The sequence below is a fragment of the Macaca nemestrina genome, chromosome 1 (genome assembly GCF_043159975.1).
Source record: "Macaca nemestrina isolate mMacNem1 chromosome 1, mMacNem.hap1, whole genome shotgun sequence".
NCBI lineage: Eukaryota > Metazoa > Chordata > Mammalia > Primates > Cercopithecidae > Macaca > Macaca nemestrina.
This window is the reverse complement of record NC_092125.1, coordinates 115,190,674-115,210,015: the sequence shown is the minus strand read 5'-3', so window position 1 is coordinate 115,210,015 and position 19,342 is coordinate 115,190,674. Positions and strand designations below refer to the sequence as shown.

The 19,342-nt window shown below is 36.9% G+C and overlaps 1 protein-coding gene across 5 annotated transcripts in view; it reads right to left on the bottom strand.

The window, feature by feature from the left end:
- LOC105479091 (ganglioside induced differentiation associated protein 2) overlaps nucleotides 1-19,342 on the bottom strand; it is a 69,903-nt gene that overhangs the window by 42,997 nt on the left and 7,564 nt on the right. For all 5 annotated transcript variants that reach the window (XM_011736894.3, XM_024792042.2, XM_011736898.3 and 2 more), the window contains exons 2-6: nucleotides 18,568-18,810; nucleotides 16,994-17,133; nucleotides 10,578-10,731; nucleotides 10,052-10,140; nucleotides 4,575-4,651 (exon numbers count right to left, since the gene is read on the bottom strand). In XM_011736894.3, the coding sequence (XP_011735196.2) occupies nucleotides 4,575-4,651; nucleotides 10,052-10,140; nucleotides 10,578-10,731; nucleotides 16,994-17,133; nucleotides 18,568-18,743 (636 nt within the window). In that variant the 5' untranslated portion in view covers nucleotides 18,744-18,810. The remainder of the gene's footprint in view (nucleotides 1-4,574; nucleotides 4,652-10,051; nucleotides 10,141-10,577; nucleotides 10,732-16,993; nucleotides 17,134-18,567; nucleotides 18,811-19,342) is intronic.

The window sequence follows — 19,342 nt, the reverse complement described above, 5'->3', positions numbered from 1 at the left end:
ACAAAGATGTACTTAAAAAAAAAACAGAATAAAACTCATCTTATCTTGTAATTCCCATATTGATTGGTCCACTGGACTAATAAATCTGCAATACATTAAAGGCATGTATGCTCTTATTTGTCCTACATCTTGAAGCATTTTGCTTTTTCATCTTCCTAGGAATCGTTTTCTCATTACCTAGAATTACTCATCAATTATTACAAACTATACTAAAAAAGACAAACAAAATAAAAAGAAAAAAATTATGGAATCACCTAGGACAATGAACTCATTCAAGAAATCATTATCTTTCAGTTTCATATTGTGTTGCCCGTAGCAAAAAACTGAGATAGAATTCACATACTATAAAATTCACCCTTTTAAAGTATACAAGTATACAATTCAGTGTTTGTTTTTGTTTTCTTTTTTGAGATGAGTGTTGCTATGCTGCCCAGGTTGTTCTCAAACTCCTGGGCTCAAGTATTTTTCCCATCTCAACTTCCCAAGTAGCTGGGATTACAGGTGTACACCACCAAACCCAGTTTCAGTGATTTTTTCATACACAATATTCACAAAGGAGGTACAATCACCACCACTATTTAATTCCAGAACATTTTCATCACTCTAAAACCCATCAGCAATCATTCACCATTCCTTCCTCTCCCACCCCTGGCAATTACTAATCTTCTTTCTGTCACTATGAATTTGCCTATTTTTGGACATTTCATAAAAATAGAATACAGGGCCAGGCACGGTGGCTCACAGCTGTAATCCCAGCATTCTGGGAGGCCGAAGCAGGGGGATCACCAGGTCAGATCGATATCTACCTGACCAATATGGTGAGACCCCATCTCTACTAAAATACAAAAAAATTAGCCGGGCATGGTGGCACACGCCTGTAGTTCCAGCTACTCGAGAGGCTGAGGCAGGGCAATCACTGGAACTCAGGAGGTGGAGGTTGCAGTGAGCCAAGATTGCACCATTGCTCTCCAGCCTAGTGACAGGGTAAGACTCTGTCTCAAAAAATAAAATAAAATAAAATAAAATAAAAAAGGCCAGGCTCGGTGGCTCACGCCTGTAATCCCAGCACTTTGGGAGGCTGAGGCGGACAGATCATGAAGTAAGGAGATGGAGACCATCCTGGCTAACACAGTGAAATCCCATCTCTACTAAACATACAAAAAACTAGCCAGGTGTGGTGGCATGTGCCTATAGTCCCAGCTACTTGGGAGGCTGAGGCAGGAGAATCACTTGAACCTGGGATTTGGAGGTTGTAGTGAGCCGAGATCGTGCCACTGCACTCCAGCCTGGGCGACAGGGCGAGACTCTGTCTCAAAAAATAAATAAATAAATAAATAAATAAATAAATAATTGAATAAAAATAAAAATGGAATACAGTATGTGGCATTTTGTGTCTGGCTTCTTTCACTTAGCATGATGTTTTCAAGGTTCACCCATGTTGTAGCATGTATCAATACTTCATTCCTTTTTTATGGCTGAATAATATTCTAACACACATGCACGCACACATACACACACCACTTTTTTTTATATCAATTCATTACTTGATGACATTTCAGTTGTTTCTATGTTTTGGCTATTATAAAGAATGCTACTACAGATATTTGTGTACAAATTTTTGTGTGGACATAAATGTTTTCAACTCTCTTCTGTATACAACTACGAGTCAAACTGCTGCATTATAGGGTAACTCTATGTTTAACTTTTTCATGAACTGCCAGACTGTTTTCCAAAGTAGCTGTGCCATTTTTACATTCCAATTAACTACCTATGAGGGTTCCAATTTCTCCACATCCTCACCAACACTTGTTATTGTCTCCCTTCATAATTATAGCCATGTTAGTGGGTGTGAAGTGGTATCCACTGTGGTTTTTACTTGTATTTCTCTAATGGTTAATGGTGTGGAGCACTTTTGCAGTGTTTACTGGCTATCTGTATCTTTAAATAAATGTATGTTAATTACGTTTCATTTTTTTTTTTTTTCTATTTTATGACGTTTTTCACATCTTAAAAAGCTTTCTGGCCTGGGAAGACTGTCCTTGTAAGGGATAACTAATTCCTAAAGATAGTAAAAAGCACATCTTGCATATGCCAACCAACCAATCCCAAATCTACAGTTCTAATCATTTTCTTATCTAACTCTTACATACTATGCAAATATTTCTCTTGGTCTAAATAATCAAGGGCCAGGTATCAGGAATCTAGAGATTACTCCTATAGTCCAGAGTCTGCTGGAATTATTCAAACTAGCCAGTCCTAAACTATAAGTCCTGCCCTGCCTTGAACTCCTGACCTCAGGTGATCCACCTGCCTCAGCCTCCCAAAGTACTGGGATTACAGGCATGAGCCACTGTGTATTTCCAAGGACAAAAGAAAATATGGTATTCTCATTCCGTCATTCAACAGGAAGAACTTAATCACATACTATTTTGTGATAGGAACCTGGACAATCTCATTTTACTAAAAGGATGTGTGACAGTATTCTTTCATTTTTTTATGTTTGTGCAACAGTATTTACTTGATACAAAGAGGTTTGTTATGTTTAAATTCTTACTAAAATGTCTAATAAACTTGCTTTTCATTATCCCTTTATTCTTCTATAAATTATTCACAAATGACTTGAGAAAAAGATGGTAAATGTTGATTACTTTCCCAGGTATACTGAGGGCAAAGTCTGTTCCTCTAAATCTGAGTCAGGTGTCAAGTTGCCAGGGCACTGTGGTGCATGCCTTAGAGGAGCATTTGCCACACTGTAGGGTGATCTTTGTTTATCTAGTTGTCTCAGCATTAGTCTGCCAACTCCCTGAGAGCAAGAGCCATATCTCATTTGTATCCTATCCTATGAAAATGGACAAATCTCTAACCTAGACTTCACTCCTCAGCTTCAAACTGATAAGCACAATGGTTTGCTGAGCCTCTGCCCTGATGATCCACTGATCCTCTAAGACTCAACGTGTTCAGAAAATAATTTGTCTTCATCCCATCTCCAAAACTTTTCCCACTTTCTATTTGCTATCTCAATGGCGGCATCATTACCTAGTCACTCAAGCCAAAAACCTAGAAGTCATGTTTAACTCCTTTTCCCGTATGTATTTAATCAACCACCAACTCCAGTTGAATTTTTTTACTAAATGTTTAAAATTTTAACACTACCAGTACCCTTGTTCAGGCCTGATCATTTCTCATGTGGAGTACTGCAAGCACCTGTTATCTCTTCTTGCCATTAGTCTTTCTCTTTCCAAACCATCCTTCACACAGCTAAAACAGAAATTAGATGACATCATTTGTTTGTGTAAAGCTCTTCTGTTTCCCATTGCGTAATTAATAAAGTCTAAATTTTACAGGATGTGACACAAGGCCTTGAATGATCTTATCCCTATCTAACTTTCATTTTTGCCACTCTCAGCCTCACATTTTATGCAACACCAATACTAAACACTCGATGCTATGTCTTATTTCCATGTCTTTGCTCAGGCTTGTAGGACTGTTGCCACTTGCTTCTCTCCCTTGGCAAATCTTATGTACCTTTTACAATTATTTCAACTTATGTATCACTTCCTATGGGAAGCATTTCCTAACCCCGTGCCAGGTTAAAGTTATGTCCTATCCTTCCCATACCTCCATTAATGCACTTATCACAATTATCTGAATGTATCTGAATTATCTATTTCCATAAAAGGATAAAGGCTCCTTGAGGAAACAACCATGCTTTTTTCACTGGTATATTCCCAGGACCTAATATAGTAAACCTGATATATGCAAGCACTCAGTAAAAGATCACTGGAAGATTCTATGTATAAATAAACCAGATGAAACAAGAGATAAAGTAAATGTGCCTTTTTTACAGCAAATTCAAAGGTACATATATATTATATATGTAGCTATATATGCCTTGAATAGATACTTCACTAATAGATAGCTAATATGAATATACTAGCTCATTTTATTATCAAGAAAAACCTGATAGAGGTACTATCAGTATTTCTATTTTACTGAAGCAGAGAGGTTAACTTGCTCAATAATACAAAACTGGGAAATATTAGAAGCTGAACTAGACAAATCACTCTAAAATTAAAGTGTAATGAGATAAGAATAAACTGATTTTCTAAAATGGCTTGACATTACATTGAAATATATTAAACTGAACTACATATAACAAAACATATAAACCTCACAGTACCAGCCACAGGGCTAGGCTGTCACCTGCTCAGGCACACACCAAAGCTTTTCTGGCATAGTAGTTTCCAGTTATGCTCCCCAAACACTCAGTGCTTAGAAGGTGTTGCTTTGAGAGCTAACACAGGGGCCAAGCAAAACAACTCCACTTTGTAAGATTTCACTCACAGCGACAACAGTTTAGCTATAAAAAATATGAACAAAATGCTCCTTCTTGACTTGTTTTTAGTTTCCAATATAGTCTTTTTCAATGAATGATGGTAAGACCCACTCTCAAATACATACATAGATCATTAGGATTTGTCTGCTGGAAACTCAGTAAATATATAGCGATAAGCCAAAGGCAAATGCTTAAAGGTAGAAATAAGATTTAAATAATGTAACAATTAGCAAAATACCTCTTCAAGATCAGAGACAGCAAATACTACTTTTTCAATGGTTTCCCCATGAATCTCTAGGAATCTCCTTACAGTGCCTAAGGAAAAGAATAGAAAGATTACTCAATAAATAAAAAACTACTTATACATAAAGAAAAATCAAACTCCTCAATGTTTTATTTTTGTAATGGATCACTTCTCACTTCATTCAGGACTCTGCTTAGTAATACCCTATCAGTGAAGCCTGCTCAGACTACTTGTATAAAAACTCTTCTCTGATTTGCTTTCCTCCAGAGCAACTGTGATAGACATTTTATGAAGTTACTTGTGTATTGTTATCCTCCCTGCCCTCTCCACCTCATTCACTAGAATGAAAGCTCCATAACAGAAGACACTTTATTGTATTTCTTGCTCTATTTCCAATGCCAAGAACAGTGACTGGCCGTAGAAGATGCTGACTCCAGATAATTCTCTCTTATCCAGTATATTCTTATTCCCTGGGGCCTCTCTCGGCCAGAATGATCTAGCACAAGTGTCTTTCCATTCATTCAGTTACAGTATTAGATATCCTACCCAGCCCTTCAGACCCTGAAAAAACTCCACAAAACCAAAGCTCAATTATTTTTTTCTTAATTTCTATGTTATCCTAATTCTTCTTTATCAGCTTCCTAATAACAAGACCTACTGGCCTTTTCTTCAGTTCTTAACTCATTGGATCTCTCCCTAGCTTTAATCCTTAACACACATGCCCTCACCTTTTAAAAATGTTGTCCTCCAGGGTTCTGCCTTCAATATTTTTTATTTTTTTGATATACTTATTCTCCTTGGCTCACGAATGTGCTGGATAGGTATTACCTCAAATGCTGATGGCTCCCAAATCTTTATATTCTTTTTTCTGAGGAAAAGACCCGAATTACCTGATGCCTATTGGGTATATCTGATCAGATAACTCACAGAGACCTCAAATTCAGTGTAGCCAAACCTGACCCCAACAGGTCTAAATCCTGACCACCATCTTTTTCTCAACAAACCTGGTCCTTTTTACCTATATTCCTTATTTTGGTTACATATCAACATCCAACCAATCATCCAAGCTAGAATCCTGAATTGTCTTTGATGCTTCCTTTACCTCTTCCTTCACACTGCATTTTCAAATAGTTCCTATGGCTTTTAATTCTATTGCTAATATTTCTAACATTTATTCATTTCTTTTGGCTGCTTTCAGGTTCTCAAGGCTCACACAGACTTTGGTAACAAGCTCTTAACTGCTCTCCTTGTGTCTTTCTTCCCCAAGTCTACATACTCACTGTTGCCTGAGTTATCTTCTCATGTTACCCTCTTTACTAAACACTGGTGATGCTCTGCACTGCTTACAGGTTAAGATTCAAAAACCCTAGCATGACTCTCTATACTCCAACCCCAACTATCCACTTTTCCCCACTCAGCTCTTTAGTCCTATTTTCAATTATTCCTCCCACATCTTATGCTTTAGCCAAATCTACTTTGCTGTATTCAAAACATACCACTTACTTGATGCCCTGCCTCTGCTTGCATGCCTACCTTTGACTAGAATACCACTCATCCACCATTCTCTTCTTTTGGTGAACTCCTACTCATTTTTCAAGACCCAGCCGAGAGCCATCTCCACCCTTCCTTGTGTCCCCTCTAGAATCTTTTGAACACCCTTCATTTTAAAGAATTTCTCACATTTTATAGCTAGACTAAGCTTTTTGAAGACCAAGCATATTTTATATTAATATTACTTTAATTTGGGGCCTAGCACACCTTACAGATGTGATATGCAATCATTCAAAAGTAACTTGTAACTGAATTAACAATTTATGGCTCAGTTACATATTGCCTGCTTTGTTCAACATTGTAGGTCAAGAACCTGACAAAGCAAACCCATTTGTTAAAGGATTAAACAAACACTCACAACTCTCCTCCTGTTGGATAACAAATATACTTTTCATTTTTCCCTCTATTCTGCTTTAAAGCTTCTTCAAAATGAACTTTCAAAAAAAGATTTTCAGCAGGGTGTGGGGCTCATGGCTATAATCCCAGCACTTTGGGAGGTGAGGGCAAGACGATTACTTGAGCCTGAGTTCAAGACTAGTTTGGGAACACAGTGAGACCCTGTGTTTACCACATTTTTTTTTTAAATTAGCTAGGTATGGTGGCACATGCCTGTAGTCCTAGCTACCTAGGAGGCTAACAAGGGAAGATCACTTGAGCCCAGGAGGTTGAGGCTGCATTGAGCTGTGTTTGCCCCACTGCACTGCAGCCTGGGTGACACTGTATGACTCTATCTCAAAAAACAAAACAAAACATAAGGATTTTCTGTTTCCTATTTACTTTGACATCAAGTTTTAATGTTCAGGCATAATAGTTTCCCAGAATATAATTATATTATTTCCTTTGGAAGATAAAATACAATACCAAATAGCAACCAAACTGAATTCTCTCAGTGGAACTCATGTAGAAAATTAACTCTGCAAAAGCAGTGAAGAAGAATGATGTCATGACTCTACGGTTTTAGTACTAAAGGTCAGACCACGCTCCTCCTTTCAAAATTTCATCTATCTCTGCAACCAATCATGATGTCCTGTGCTTAAACATCTAGTGAATACTCTATAAATTGTAAGAATGATATCTAGGACATTATAATTCTCCATCTGGAAACACCGCAAGAACAAACACCTTCATCTTATTTCTCGCCACTGTATTATTTTGTATACAGTACATAGTAGTCACTCAAATTTTTATTGGATGAATAAATAACCTGATAAATTTATTTCAATGCAGATACTTCTTCTGGAGAAAAACAAACTGCACATGAACTAAGAAAAAAAAAGCACAAGTCTTAATATATCTATCAAAAACATTACTTAGGCTTCAAATGAAATAAATTTTGATAAGAGTTTAATAAGAAAGCTTTTGATACCAAGTACTTAGAGTTATATCATTAGATCTGTTCTTGGCCCATATATGTTACTAAAGTGTACAAGTCATTTGTTTTCCAAATGCCTGATAAAATATTCAAGCAAAAGGCATTATCTTCTGTGTGTTTGAATGAGATGCTACAGTTTTGCCACTAGATTTAAGGCCTAATAAGTCAAATGTGCCCACTTTTTAAGAGTTGTACATTTCCTTTTTGCTAATCATATTTCTAGAAATTGCTTCATCAAACTCCCTTATACCCATTATCGATCTTTATCTGCTGCTACTCTCAAAGTTGACGTCTCTTATAGTACTGTATCAAGTGATTTGTCTGGGGCCACAGAGCTAGAGTTGGACTGGTAGAATTAGAACTAAAAACCAGTCTTCTTAACTCCCTATTAAGAACCTTTTATACAAAATAATGCTGCCTCTTTAAAATACAATCCTTACGATTACCTTCATAAAAAATAGATATATAAAAGAAGCTATGAGATGACAGGACATAGCTGTCAGAGAATGCAGAGACCAGTCAAAAGCCTTGTCAGGAGCAATGATATCAAGGCAGGAATTTTGCTTTGGTTAGGTACCATTTAGAAGACAGGCATGTAATAACAGAGTAGTCTTCCACTGAAGCAGTTCTAACTCAAGCATAATGAATCATCTAGTATAGCAGACAGGTTACTAGACTTGGGAGTCAGAAGGTCTGGATATATGCTCCAAGTCTGCATAACTCTCACAATAGGAGAAATTTCTGAGCCTCTTTATTTGTACAATGGACACCATACTACCTAAAACACGGGGTTGTTAAGTAAAGTAAGTGGAATTTACTTGTCCTTTTTTAAAATACTTATTTCTTGAGCAAGTACCATATGTCAAGCATTCAAGATAAAAAGGTAAGATTCCTGCCCCCCAAGCTCAGTCTAGTATAATGTATATAAGCTTAATTATAAAATATACAAATTTACTATAAAATCCTTGAGTAATTAGAATATTGGTTTTTAAAATAGTTTATAATTAAATAAGACTAAGACTGAACAGAGCCTCACCCTAAACTCCAGGCTACATAATAATAATTTATACATTCAAATATCTTTGTGGTATTTGTGGATATAAGGCTTTCAGCTCTTCAACTTTAAATTCTAGAGATAACAGGGGGTCTTAAAGATCATTTAGTATCATTTGTCTTTGAAATGAGAAGTGTTTTCTATAATAGCTGCAACAAATGGTCATGTAACCTCTGCATGAATGTTCCTAGTGACAAGAAGATTGCTAAAATACTTTTCTGTTACAGTTAGTACTACCAACATTTTCTTCCTTATAACTTGGTCTTAGACCTTGCCTTGTAATGTTGGAGTTCTTATCTATAATCCTGATGAGGATCTGTAAACTTCCTGAAATAACATGCAAATTCTGTATTTATGCACATTTTTCTTGACAATGGGTTCACAGTGTTCTTTCACCAGATGCTCATTGTAGTTTATGACAACACCCGAAAGAACTGCTGCCTGAAAAATGTAGCACAGAATAAGTTCACAATGAGACTCCTTCAGATATTTGAAGATGGACATCATATTTTCTAAAAGCATGCTCTTCTTTAGAAGAAACACCACTACCGTTTCAAACTGTTTGCCCTCCTGTTTGTCAGTGTCTCATGAAATATGACACACAGAAATAAATATAAAACTTGAGATGTGGTCTAAAACTGCATATATTCAGTGAGATCATGGAAATATGACACACAGAAATAAATATAAAACTTGAGATGTGGTCTAAATCTGCATATATACAGTGAGATCATGGACTCTCTTTAGCTGAATGCCATATTTTTATGTCACATACAGACATTTGGCTCACATTGATTGAGCCCAGTCTTTGAAAACCTAAATGTAGCTTTACATTCAAACAGCATGTGTGAATGTGGCTATTTAAACTGCCAAGTGTTATACAAATATGATATCATGAAATCGGACTGCATTTATTGCACTGTTAAGATTATTCTAAATTGTGATTTAACTACTCAATGCATTAGCCATACTTTCTAACTTAGCATCACTTTCAAATTCAAGAGGCTAGCTGTTCTGAACCTATACAGGTTTTGGGGGCTGCCCAACTCCAGACTCGTTCTTTGCTCAATCAAATTCTGTTAAATTAAAAAAACTAATAGGCAAGTCTTCTAACCCTTTATTCAAATGGAGAAAAATGTCAACCTAAAAAAGTAAATTTAGAGCTCTGCAGCTTGCCAATAAAAACTTCCCTCCAGGGTGCTACAATCATTTAATCAATGAATATTCTTTGGCTATAACTATTTAATGATTTTAAAAAAAAACCCCTTTTTTTTTTTTTTTGAGATGAGGTCTCACTACATGTTGCTCGGACTGGAGTGCAGTGGCTATTCATAGATGCAATCACAGCTCGCTGCAGCCTTAAACTTCTGGCCTCAAGTGATCCCCCTGCCTCAGCCTCCCAAGTTGCTGGAATTACAGGTGTGAGCCACCACGCCCAGAATTTTAAAAATTTTAAAGATTCAATTCATGTACAGCTTCTCCAACATTACTTACGAAGTGCTATGTGTGTTGCATCCTCTAAAGGATAACCACGTTTTGCAGAATTGATGACACAGAAGCCAACAGAAGACATTGACTGCTCTCTGCAACCACAGGGAAAACACAAAAATTGCACTACAAACATCTGTAATACATACACAATACATAACTAATTTCAAAATCTAGCTCAACTTCTCCTTTTCTCCCTCTTCAACAAATCTACTATAAAAGCTAACCCAACTGTACTACTCAAAAATTATATTAATATACAATTTAATTGCACTCTTTGGAGGACACGTATTTCACATAAAAACTGAATAAAAAATGGGAAAAGGTTAAATTCTCAAGTCACTCAAATCTATCCCATTTATCCTGCTAAGTTTGAAAAGATAATTCTATTGTCAGGGTCCTCCTAAATCACCTAAAATTTGACTTCCACTGCTAGGTTTTTAATCTTTAAAAACTGGGGCTTTTGTCTTTAAAAAACTGGGGCCTTTAACAATGTCTGATATGCTATGTCCAGAAAATGAGTAGACCATACTTTGCTAGTTGAAGTACGTTTCTGTAGCAGCTATAAAGGGAACTCTCAGCTGCTGTGCGATAGCGGCTCTTATACTTAGGTCCCACTGTGTGAATGATGAACCGGGCAGCTAGATTGAATCCTTTTGTCAATTTTGCTTCACCTGTTCGGCAACCTGGAAACAATGGAAACATACCTAAGTTTGGACGTGTTAGGAAAACAAAAACAAAAACAAATGAAAGCATGAAACAGAGAAAGTACTGAGAACTTTGAGAAATTTCAGTTAAAAATACAGACTGAACATAAGCATTTATCTCTGTTCCTTCTGTTGGATAATGACAGTGAAGCAGTACAACAGGTATAAGCACAGCGACAGATAAAAAGAATGAGAAAGAACATGAAGCAGATAAGCATCATCAAAATTTTGGAAGGTAGAATGTCAACTGACTAGTAACTGACTCAACAGAGCAGAGAAACCTAACTGCTTGTAGAAATGAGATAACTAATATGAGGCAAGTTGATCTGTACTAAAGAGCAGTGTTGGATACATGACAGACAGCTTTGATTCAAATCCTGAGTCTACCACGTTCCTGTCAAGACACTCTGGGCAGGGGCTTGGCCTCGTCACAACTCAATTTCCTATTTAAGAGGGATCTAGTAGTACTTACTTCACAGGATTAAACGAGTATATGCAAAGTGTGTACATGCATTAGCAATTATTGTTATTATTACTAGAGAAACCTAAAAAGGCTCAGAAATTGGAGCCCAAGTACTTGTAAAGGCTATGCTGTGAAGTGGGATGTGGCACTAAAAAGAGGAGGCCCGGTTAAAAGTTTGTATAAAGACAGTCAAATCTGCAACAACCCCTCCCCCAGCCAGCACAGTAAGGCTAGGTTTTTTTTTTTTTTTTTTTTTTTTTTTTACCACCAGAGCAGCAGGGAAGAAGTTTATTCTCTGGAGATGCTCAACTAGAGAGTTTCTGGATTCCAGAACCCCAGGCACAGCTGAAAAGAGGGGATTTAGTTAAAGTGTTATACTTAACAGTGAAAGGTCTAGCCCTCAGCCCCCAAATGGCTTTCAAAACAGACATCTAGGCTTGCGCTCATGGAGGATTCCTTTCCAAGAAATTGAGAGGCCCAAACCTAAAGGACCTACAGATTATGATAAACGGGGAAAGTTCCCCAATAAAATAACAGGCAGGAGTCCCATTCTGTCATATGCTTCAAGACCCACCAGGCAATAACCTTTGCCCACTGTTGTGAACTGAATGCGTGGGTTCCCTCAAAATTTGTATGTTAAAACCCTACCCCCTAATGTGATGGTGTTAGGAGGTAGGGTCTTTGGGAGGTAATTAGAATTAGATAAGCTCATGAGGGCAGAGCCCTCATGAATGAGATTTGAATCCTTGTAAGAGTCTCCAGAAAGTCTGCTCCCTCTCTCTGCCACATGAAAACACAATGAAAACTCAGCAGTCTGCAGCCAGGAAGACAGCCCTTAGCAGAACCTGACCATGCTGGCACCCTGATCTTGGATTTTAGTCTCCAGAAATTTCTGTTCTTCCTAAGCCACTCAGTCTATGATACTTTGTTATAGCAGCCTGAACTGACTTAGACACCCATGTGTACAAAGTTTCCCATGAACTTTTCAGTTCTTCCATCTTAAATACAGCTAACACTTAAGGACCACCAGAAAGAGAGAAAAGCCTCTAACAAAAACTAAAAGGGGAGACTAAACACATGCTCAAGAAATAGACAACACAGGGAAAGAAAACTTTAAACAAAATCAGAATGTCATAAAAACAGACTATTCAGAGAACAGGAAATGGCACTTACCTATAGCCAAGTGAAAAATATGACAGCAGAAATGAAAAGTTCAATAGAAGGGTTAAAATTAAACTTGAACAAATCCAGAAAATAAAACAAAAATAAATTGAAAATAAGAGATAACAGATGAGAAAACTGAAAAATTAAATAAGAAAATACAACATCCAACAGGATTTCTTCAGAGAGAACAGAGAATAAAGAAGGAAGGAAATTATTAATGAAATAAAACAAAAAAATTTACCAGGATGGAAAGACATGAGTTTCTAGATTCAAAGAGCCCATAAAACACCCAAACCATATGAAGGCACATCCCTGTAAAATTTAAGAGCACTAAGAAACACAGATGAGATCATAAGCTTTCCAGAAAGAAACCAGTAGCATACAATCAGGGATAAGAACAGCATGAGACTTCTTAACAGCACTAATCAAAGTAGAAAACAAAGGAGTAGTGCCTTCAAATTTCTAGAAAATGATTTCCAAACTAGAATTCTATTTCTAAGCAAATTACCAACTAAGTACGAAGGTGGAAGTAAAATCTCAGTAGTTTTGCCATATTGTATCCTTCTTTAAAATCTCCTGGTAGATTTATTCACAAAAATGAGAGATCCAGGCCAGATGCGGTGGCTCACGCATGTAATCCCAGCACTTTGGGAGGCTGAGGCAGGCGGATCACAAGGTCAGGAGATGGAGACCATCCTGGCTAACACGGTGAAACCCCATCTCTACTAAAAATACAAAAAGTTAGCTGGGCGTGGTGGCGGGCGCCTGTAGTCCCAGCTACTCGGGAGGCTGAGGCAGGAGAATGGTGTGAACCCAGGAGGCGGAGCTTGCCGAGATCGTGCCACTGCACTCCAGCCTGGACAACAGAGCAAGACTCCATCAAAAATAAAATAAAATAAAATAAGAGATCTAATCTATCAAACAGAAAAAAGGATTTCCCAGGATGATGTTAAAAAAAAGTTCCAGAACAGACACTGCGCAGCAGGCATAGAGAACAGTCTAGAGAGGAAAGGGAGGATGGAGGGTTCCAGGAGGGACCTTGGCAAGAAAAAAATGGAAGGATCAAACTGTTGTCTTCACTCCAATTAAGAGAGCCATCTTAGTATGAGTAATGGCCCACTAACAGGTCTAACACGATACAACATTAAGTAGACAACACAACATCACCTATGTAATATTTTAGGCAAAACTTGACTCCATTAGACATAATGTCAAGTTTATAGGAAATACAAACTAAATGGCACTTCAAGTAAATCAGACAAATCTAGAAGGAGGAATACTGTGAAAAATAATTGGCCTTTTTCAGTCAACAAGTCAGTGTCATAGACAGGAGACCGTACTGGATTACAAAATACCACACACACAGAGACAAATTAATAAACATAACAAAAAAGAGGCAATGTGTGGTCCTGCATAGGATGCTGGTTTGGATAAAATAGCTGCTACAAAGGACATTTTTGGATCAGCTGGAAATTTTAAATATGGTTTGGGTAGTGGATGTAATTTCTGAAATTAAAAGGTGGAATTCATTTGCTGAAGAAGGCAAATTGCAGAATACGTACATGATTACCTTATTTTGAGAATAGCATACACATAATTACTTTATTTTGGTATGAAAAGATATAAGAGTGTATGTATACATCCACACCCACATACAGGTTCAAACGACAAACAAACCTCACATAGGTTTAGTTTCATAAAATTTCTAAATTCACAAAGTGAATATAAGACTGATTTTTTTTTTCAGGGGGGAAATTTGGGCACAATAAGCCAACTCTGCCTATTCTGATTTTAGTATTGATGCTTAGATACTAACTGAACTGACATACAGTTTTATGTATCTTCTTATCAAAGATTCTAGGTACCCACTATGATTATCATTCTCCCTCTTCAATATGATCCTTTTTCAAGTATTTAAGTACTGTTTCCCCCAAATATTCTCTTCTCTATGCTAATCCTAGCTCTTAAAATAATGTGGTTTCCACAATGTTAGTAATTTTCTGTTAAGTGTACTCCAATTTATTACTCCTAAAAAGTAGTAATAAAAGACATACAGTTCTTGTCCATACGGAGTTTACAGTTTAATGGGGATACAGTTATCACAAGACAATTTACAAGATTACAACTGTGATAAGCAAACAAGAGAGAAGTACTGCAGTCTGGGAGCATATACTATGGGTGATCTGATCTATTCTGAAGTAAAAAGAAATAGTGCTTTGAGGAAGAGATACGAGCCAAGACTTAAGAATAAAGGTTGACAACTGAGAGAAAGAACAACAGCAAGTGCAAAACTGGAAAGGAGCTTGGATGGCAAGGTAGTGAGAAGAGATCAGTTTGGCTTAAGCATGGTAAGGAAGGGAAAAGGGGGCATGGGATAAGCCTGGAGAAAAGTGAGTGAAATCTTGCAAGGACATGGGGATCAGTTTAAGGAGTTTAGAATTTAAGTTTAATGAGAGGTCACTAAATAGTTTGAAGTAAAGGAACAATAAGAAGGGGTTTACACTTACTGGTTGTGTGTGGACAATGGATTTAAGAAACGAAGAATAGATGTAGCAAGACCAGTTGGGACAGAGGATATGGCTGTAGTCTAGGCGGGGAATGATGGTTGCATATGCTAGCTGCTGGAGACAGTGGTGACAGACAGAAATAGATTTAAGATTAATTTAGGGCATGACGATAGACTTTATGTGAGGGATAAGAAAGAGGGAAGTGTTAACACTAGGGTTCCTAGAAAAGAAAAATGGAATGGGAGGCTGGACATGGTGGCTTACGCCTATAATCCCAGCATTTTGGGAGGCTGAAGCAGGCAGATCACTTGAGGTCAGGAGTTCAAGACCGCCTGGCCAGCATGGTGAAACCCCATCTCCAATAAAAATACAAAAATCAGCCAGGTATGGTGGCACACACCTGTAGTCCCGGCTACTCGGGAGGGTGAGGCAGGAGAATCACTTGAACCTGGGAGGTGGAGGTTGTGGTGAGCCAAGATCATACCACTGCACTCTAGCCTGGGTGACAGAGTGAGACTCTGTCTCAGGAAAAAAAAAAAAAAAAAAAAGAAAGAAAGAAAGAAAAAGAAAAATGGAATGGAAAATAATGCCATTTTACTGAGACATAAAGTGTTAAACAAATGATGTTTCCCCATCATTTTAAACTTACTGCAAAACTTTAATATTCATCTCTGTTAATTTTTTCATTTTTTGGCTTATACTTCTAGTCACATGAAAATCTTTAGTCTATCATCCAGTATGTCCTGTTACTCTTTTAGCTTTCTATCATCTACAAATTTGGTAAGTCATGCTTGTTTTTATTAAGTCATTAATAAAAATGTAAAAAGGGGATAGGATTAAGTATGCAGCCCTTTAGTAATAACCTAAAGGTTGGCACCGATTCATTAAACACACAACTGGGGCCTAATAACTAACACCAGAAATAATACTTGTTGAACACTTAGGATGTGCTTAGCACCTAATGTCCATTATTTAATTTAGTCTTCAAGATATTAGTTTTTTCCATCTCTAAATTTTAAGCTCTTGCTATATGTCAGGAACTGAGGTAGGAACTACCATTACCATCCCCATTTTAGAGATGAGGAAACTCAGACTCAGAGGTGAAGTAACCGGTCTTACGTCACACAGTTAGTAAAGGGCAGAGTTATATAACATGAATCTCAGCTTGGAGATGCTCAAACACGCAGTTTAATATGGAGGTTTTACTTGTATATTTGTGTTAAATTTTCTTATTTTCTTTATTATTCATAAGTCTAGCTCTAAGGTGTATGTAAGCATACACACACATGCCATTAGGAATTTTTCCAGACCAACTTCTCTGTTCCTTTTAGCAAAGAACTTCTCAGTATTATCTTCAATATCTTTTCTAGTTTCTACATGTTCTTCATGGTATCTTGTTTTGCAGTTTAGTTACGATCACTTCCCCCACTCTGTCCTTACAGTCAAAATTCAGTTTCTGGATCAAAAAATGCAATTCTTCCCATTCTATCCCTTCCTTCATAGAGTGAGCACTTATCAGTACTCCTGATCAAGTTCTAATATTTTTATTAGGTTAGAAACCAGTTGTCAGTGTTAAATGATAGAAGGGAAGGGAAGCAAGATTTTATACAGGTTAACTTTGCTGTTTACATTTTAAGCAACATTGCTATATTTCATAAATAGTTTTTATACAATGGGAAGATTGAATTTCACAGTATTTCATTTGGGCTCAAATAACAAAGGGCTGCAAAGTTGGTAATTTAACAGCTTTTCAGTTCAGGAGGATAGTCATCTCATAAGGCTTTTCTTGCATGTTTTGTGCAAGAAAATATGCAGCCAAGAAAATGCTACCAAAGATCTAATCAGCTACAGTGATTGTCATTTAAAATCCAGGACAGGACAAAGAAGTTTTACTGCTAGTAAATTCTCAGGACTCAGTTTTCAACACATTTCAAAATGTAATAAATTTTGTTAAAATGGAGCTTTCAAAAGCAGTTTTTATTTAGTTTCAACAAAAGAAAAACAGCTACATCTATATAATTTTCCCACAAAACATGCCTCTTCAAGGTAGAGGACATCAAAATGAATGTTTCCTTAAATGATAACATATGAAAGAAAATTCACTCACCTTTAAGTTTCTGGAGATCTTCCTTCAGATCAGGCCCTGCAAGCATGAAGATACTTTCTGACACGGGATTCTTATCTGTGAGACTTTCATTGCTGGTATTCACAATGGCTGTACAGTTCAGTAATGCCACATCTCCTTTCCTGAAGAAACAGTAAAGAACGAACAAATGTGGGGAAGAAGAAGAAAAGAAATCTAGTTTCTAATTATTTCAAAACATTTTATCCTTGTCTTTTTCAAAATGTTGGTCTTGCTAGCTCACAAGCTAAGCAATAGTAGAAAAGAAATTTCTGACTTAAAAAACCATCTGGCATCTTAGATCTTTAATGCAATTGTTATAACCCTGAAACTCACAAAACCATCATGTTTAGAAATAGCAGCATTATTTATAATGGCCAGAGAGTAGAAGCAAACCAAATATCCATCAACTAATGAACTAATAAATGTGGTATATCCATACAAGGGAATATTATTCAATCCTAATAAAGAATAAAGTACTGGCTGGGCATGGTGGGTCACGCCTGTGATCCCAGTACTTTGGGAGGCCGAGGCAGGTGGATTGCGAGGTCAGGAGATCGAGACCATCCTGGCTAACATGGTGAAACCCTGTCTCCATTAAAAATACAAAAAATTAGCTGGGCGTGGTGGCGGGCACCTGTAGTCCCAGCTACTTGGGAGGCTGAGGCAGGAGAATGGCATGAACCTGGGAGGCGGGGCTTGCAGTGAGCTGAGATCGCGCCACTGAACTGCAGCCTGAGTGACAGAGCGAGACTCCATCTCAAAAAAAAAAAAAAAAAAAGAGTAAAGTATTGATTTGTACTACAATATGGATGAACCTTGAAAACATTATGCTAAGTCACAAAAAACCACAAACTTTATTGTATTCATTCCATTTATATGAAATGTTCAGAATTGGCAAATCTATAGAGACAAGAAAGTAGATTAGTGGTTGCCTAGGGAGATTAAGGAAAAATGAGGAGTGACTGCTAATGGGGCTTTGGGCTGATGAACATGTTCTAAAATTGACTGTAGTGAAGGTTATGCAACTCTATGTTAAAAATCCCTGGGCTGTGCAATTTGAACTGATGAATTATATTGTATATGAATTGTATCTCAGTGAAGCAGTTTTTTAAAGCAATGAACTACTACTGATACACAAAACACAGATGAACTTAAATCATTCTGCTGAAAACTAGACCAAAAAGCACACAGTTCAATTTAAATAAAACCCTAGAAAATGCAAACTAACCTATAGTGACAAGAAGATCAGTGGTTGCTTGGGGATGGGGAGGCAGGGAAGCGCAGGAAGGAGGAATTACAAAGGAACAGAAAAAACAACTTTTGGAGGTGATAGGTATATTCACTATCTTGATTGTGGTGATAGCTTCATGGATGTGTTAACAAGTCAAAACTTATATTGTGTAAATATGTAGTTTATTAAATGTCAATTATACCTCAATAAAATCATATATGTATATGTAAAGCTGTATTTCAACAATGCTAGAGCTTACAAAGAGGTCAGAATAAATTATGAGAAAGTGTTATCTCCTCAGGATATGATGTAATCAAATAATTACCAAAGAACTACTTTTCCATTGATGTTCTTATTATAAAGAAAAGGTGATCGAACAGTATCTTCCTGAAATATTTCAGCTGTAGTATCAGAGGAATTTAATTCATCTCGGCATGAGTCACCCCAGCTTGGTAGTGCATCCACATCCACAAACTGGGAAGGCGCACCTAAGGGATCCATGGAATGGGAACTTTGATTTGTCTTTTCCCAAATTCCTCAGCAATTCAATATTCACTGGAGACTTTAGCTTAAGAGAAAAGAAAGAATCATTTTAATAGAGAAGTACAGATATTACTTGAATTCTATTAAAGCAGTAAAGAAAATTCCACTGTGAAACAACCCAATAATATATTGTGTGATTATAGTCACTTTACAAGTCCATTAAAAACAATGGACAACAAAGAATTGCTACAGCATTTCTAAAACAGGATTAAAGAGTGATTATTTAAGCATAAATTCTTTTCAAAGAATTATAGCCATTAAAGTAATCACATGGCCCACCAATTCTATTTTCCAGAAACAGGACTATTCATTCAACATTCACTGAGTGCCTACTATTGAAAAAACAAAAAGTGATAGATGCTGCAAGGGATACAAAGATAAATCATATGTATAATTTAAAGTCTGATGATAATGTGGAGGATGTACTAAGACAAAATGAGAAGCTGGGAGGTTACTGCAATCAAGTAGTAAGAGATGATAAAGGTTTCAACTAGGAAAGGAGATACAGAAGGAGGCACACATTTAAGAAGCAAAATACAAAAGAAGGATGAACAAGA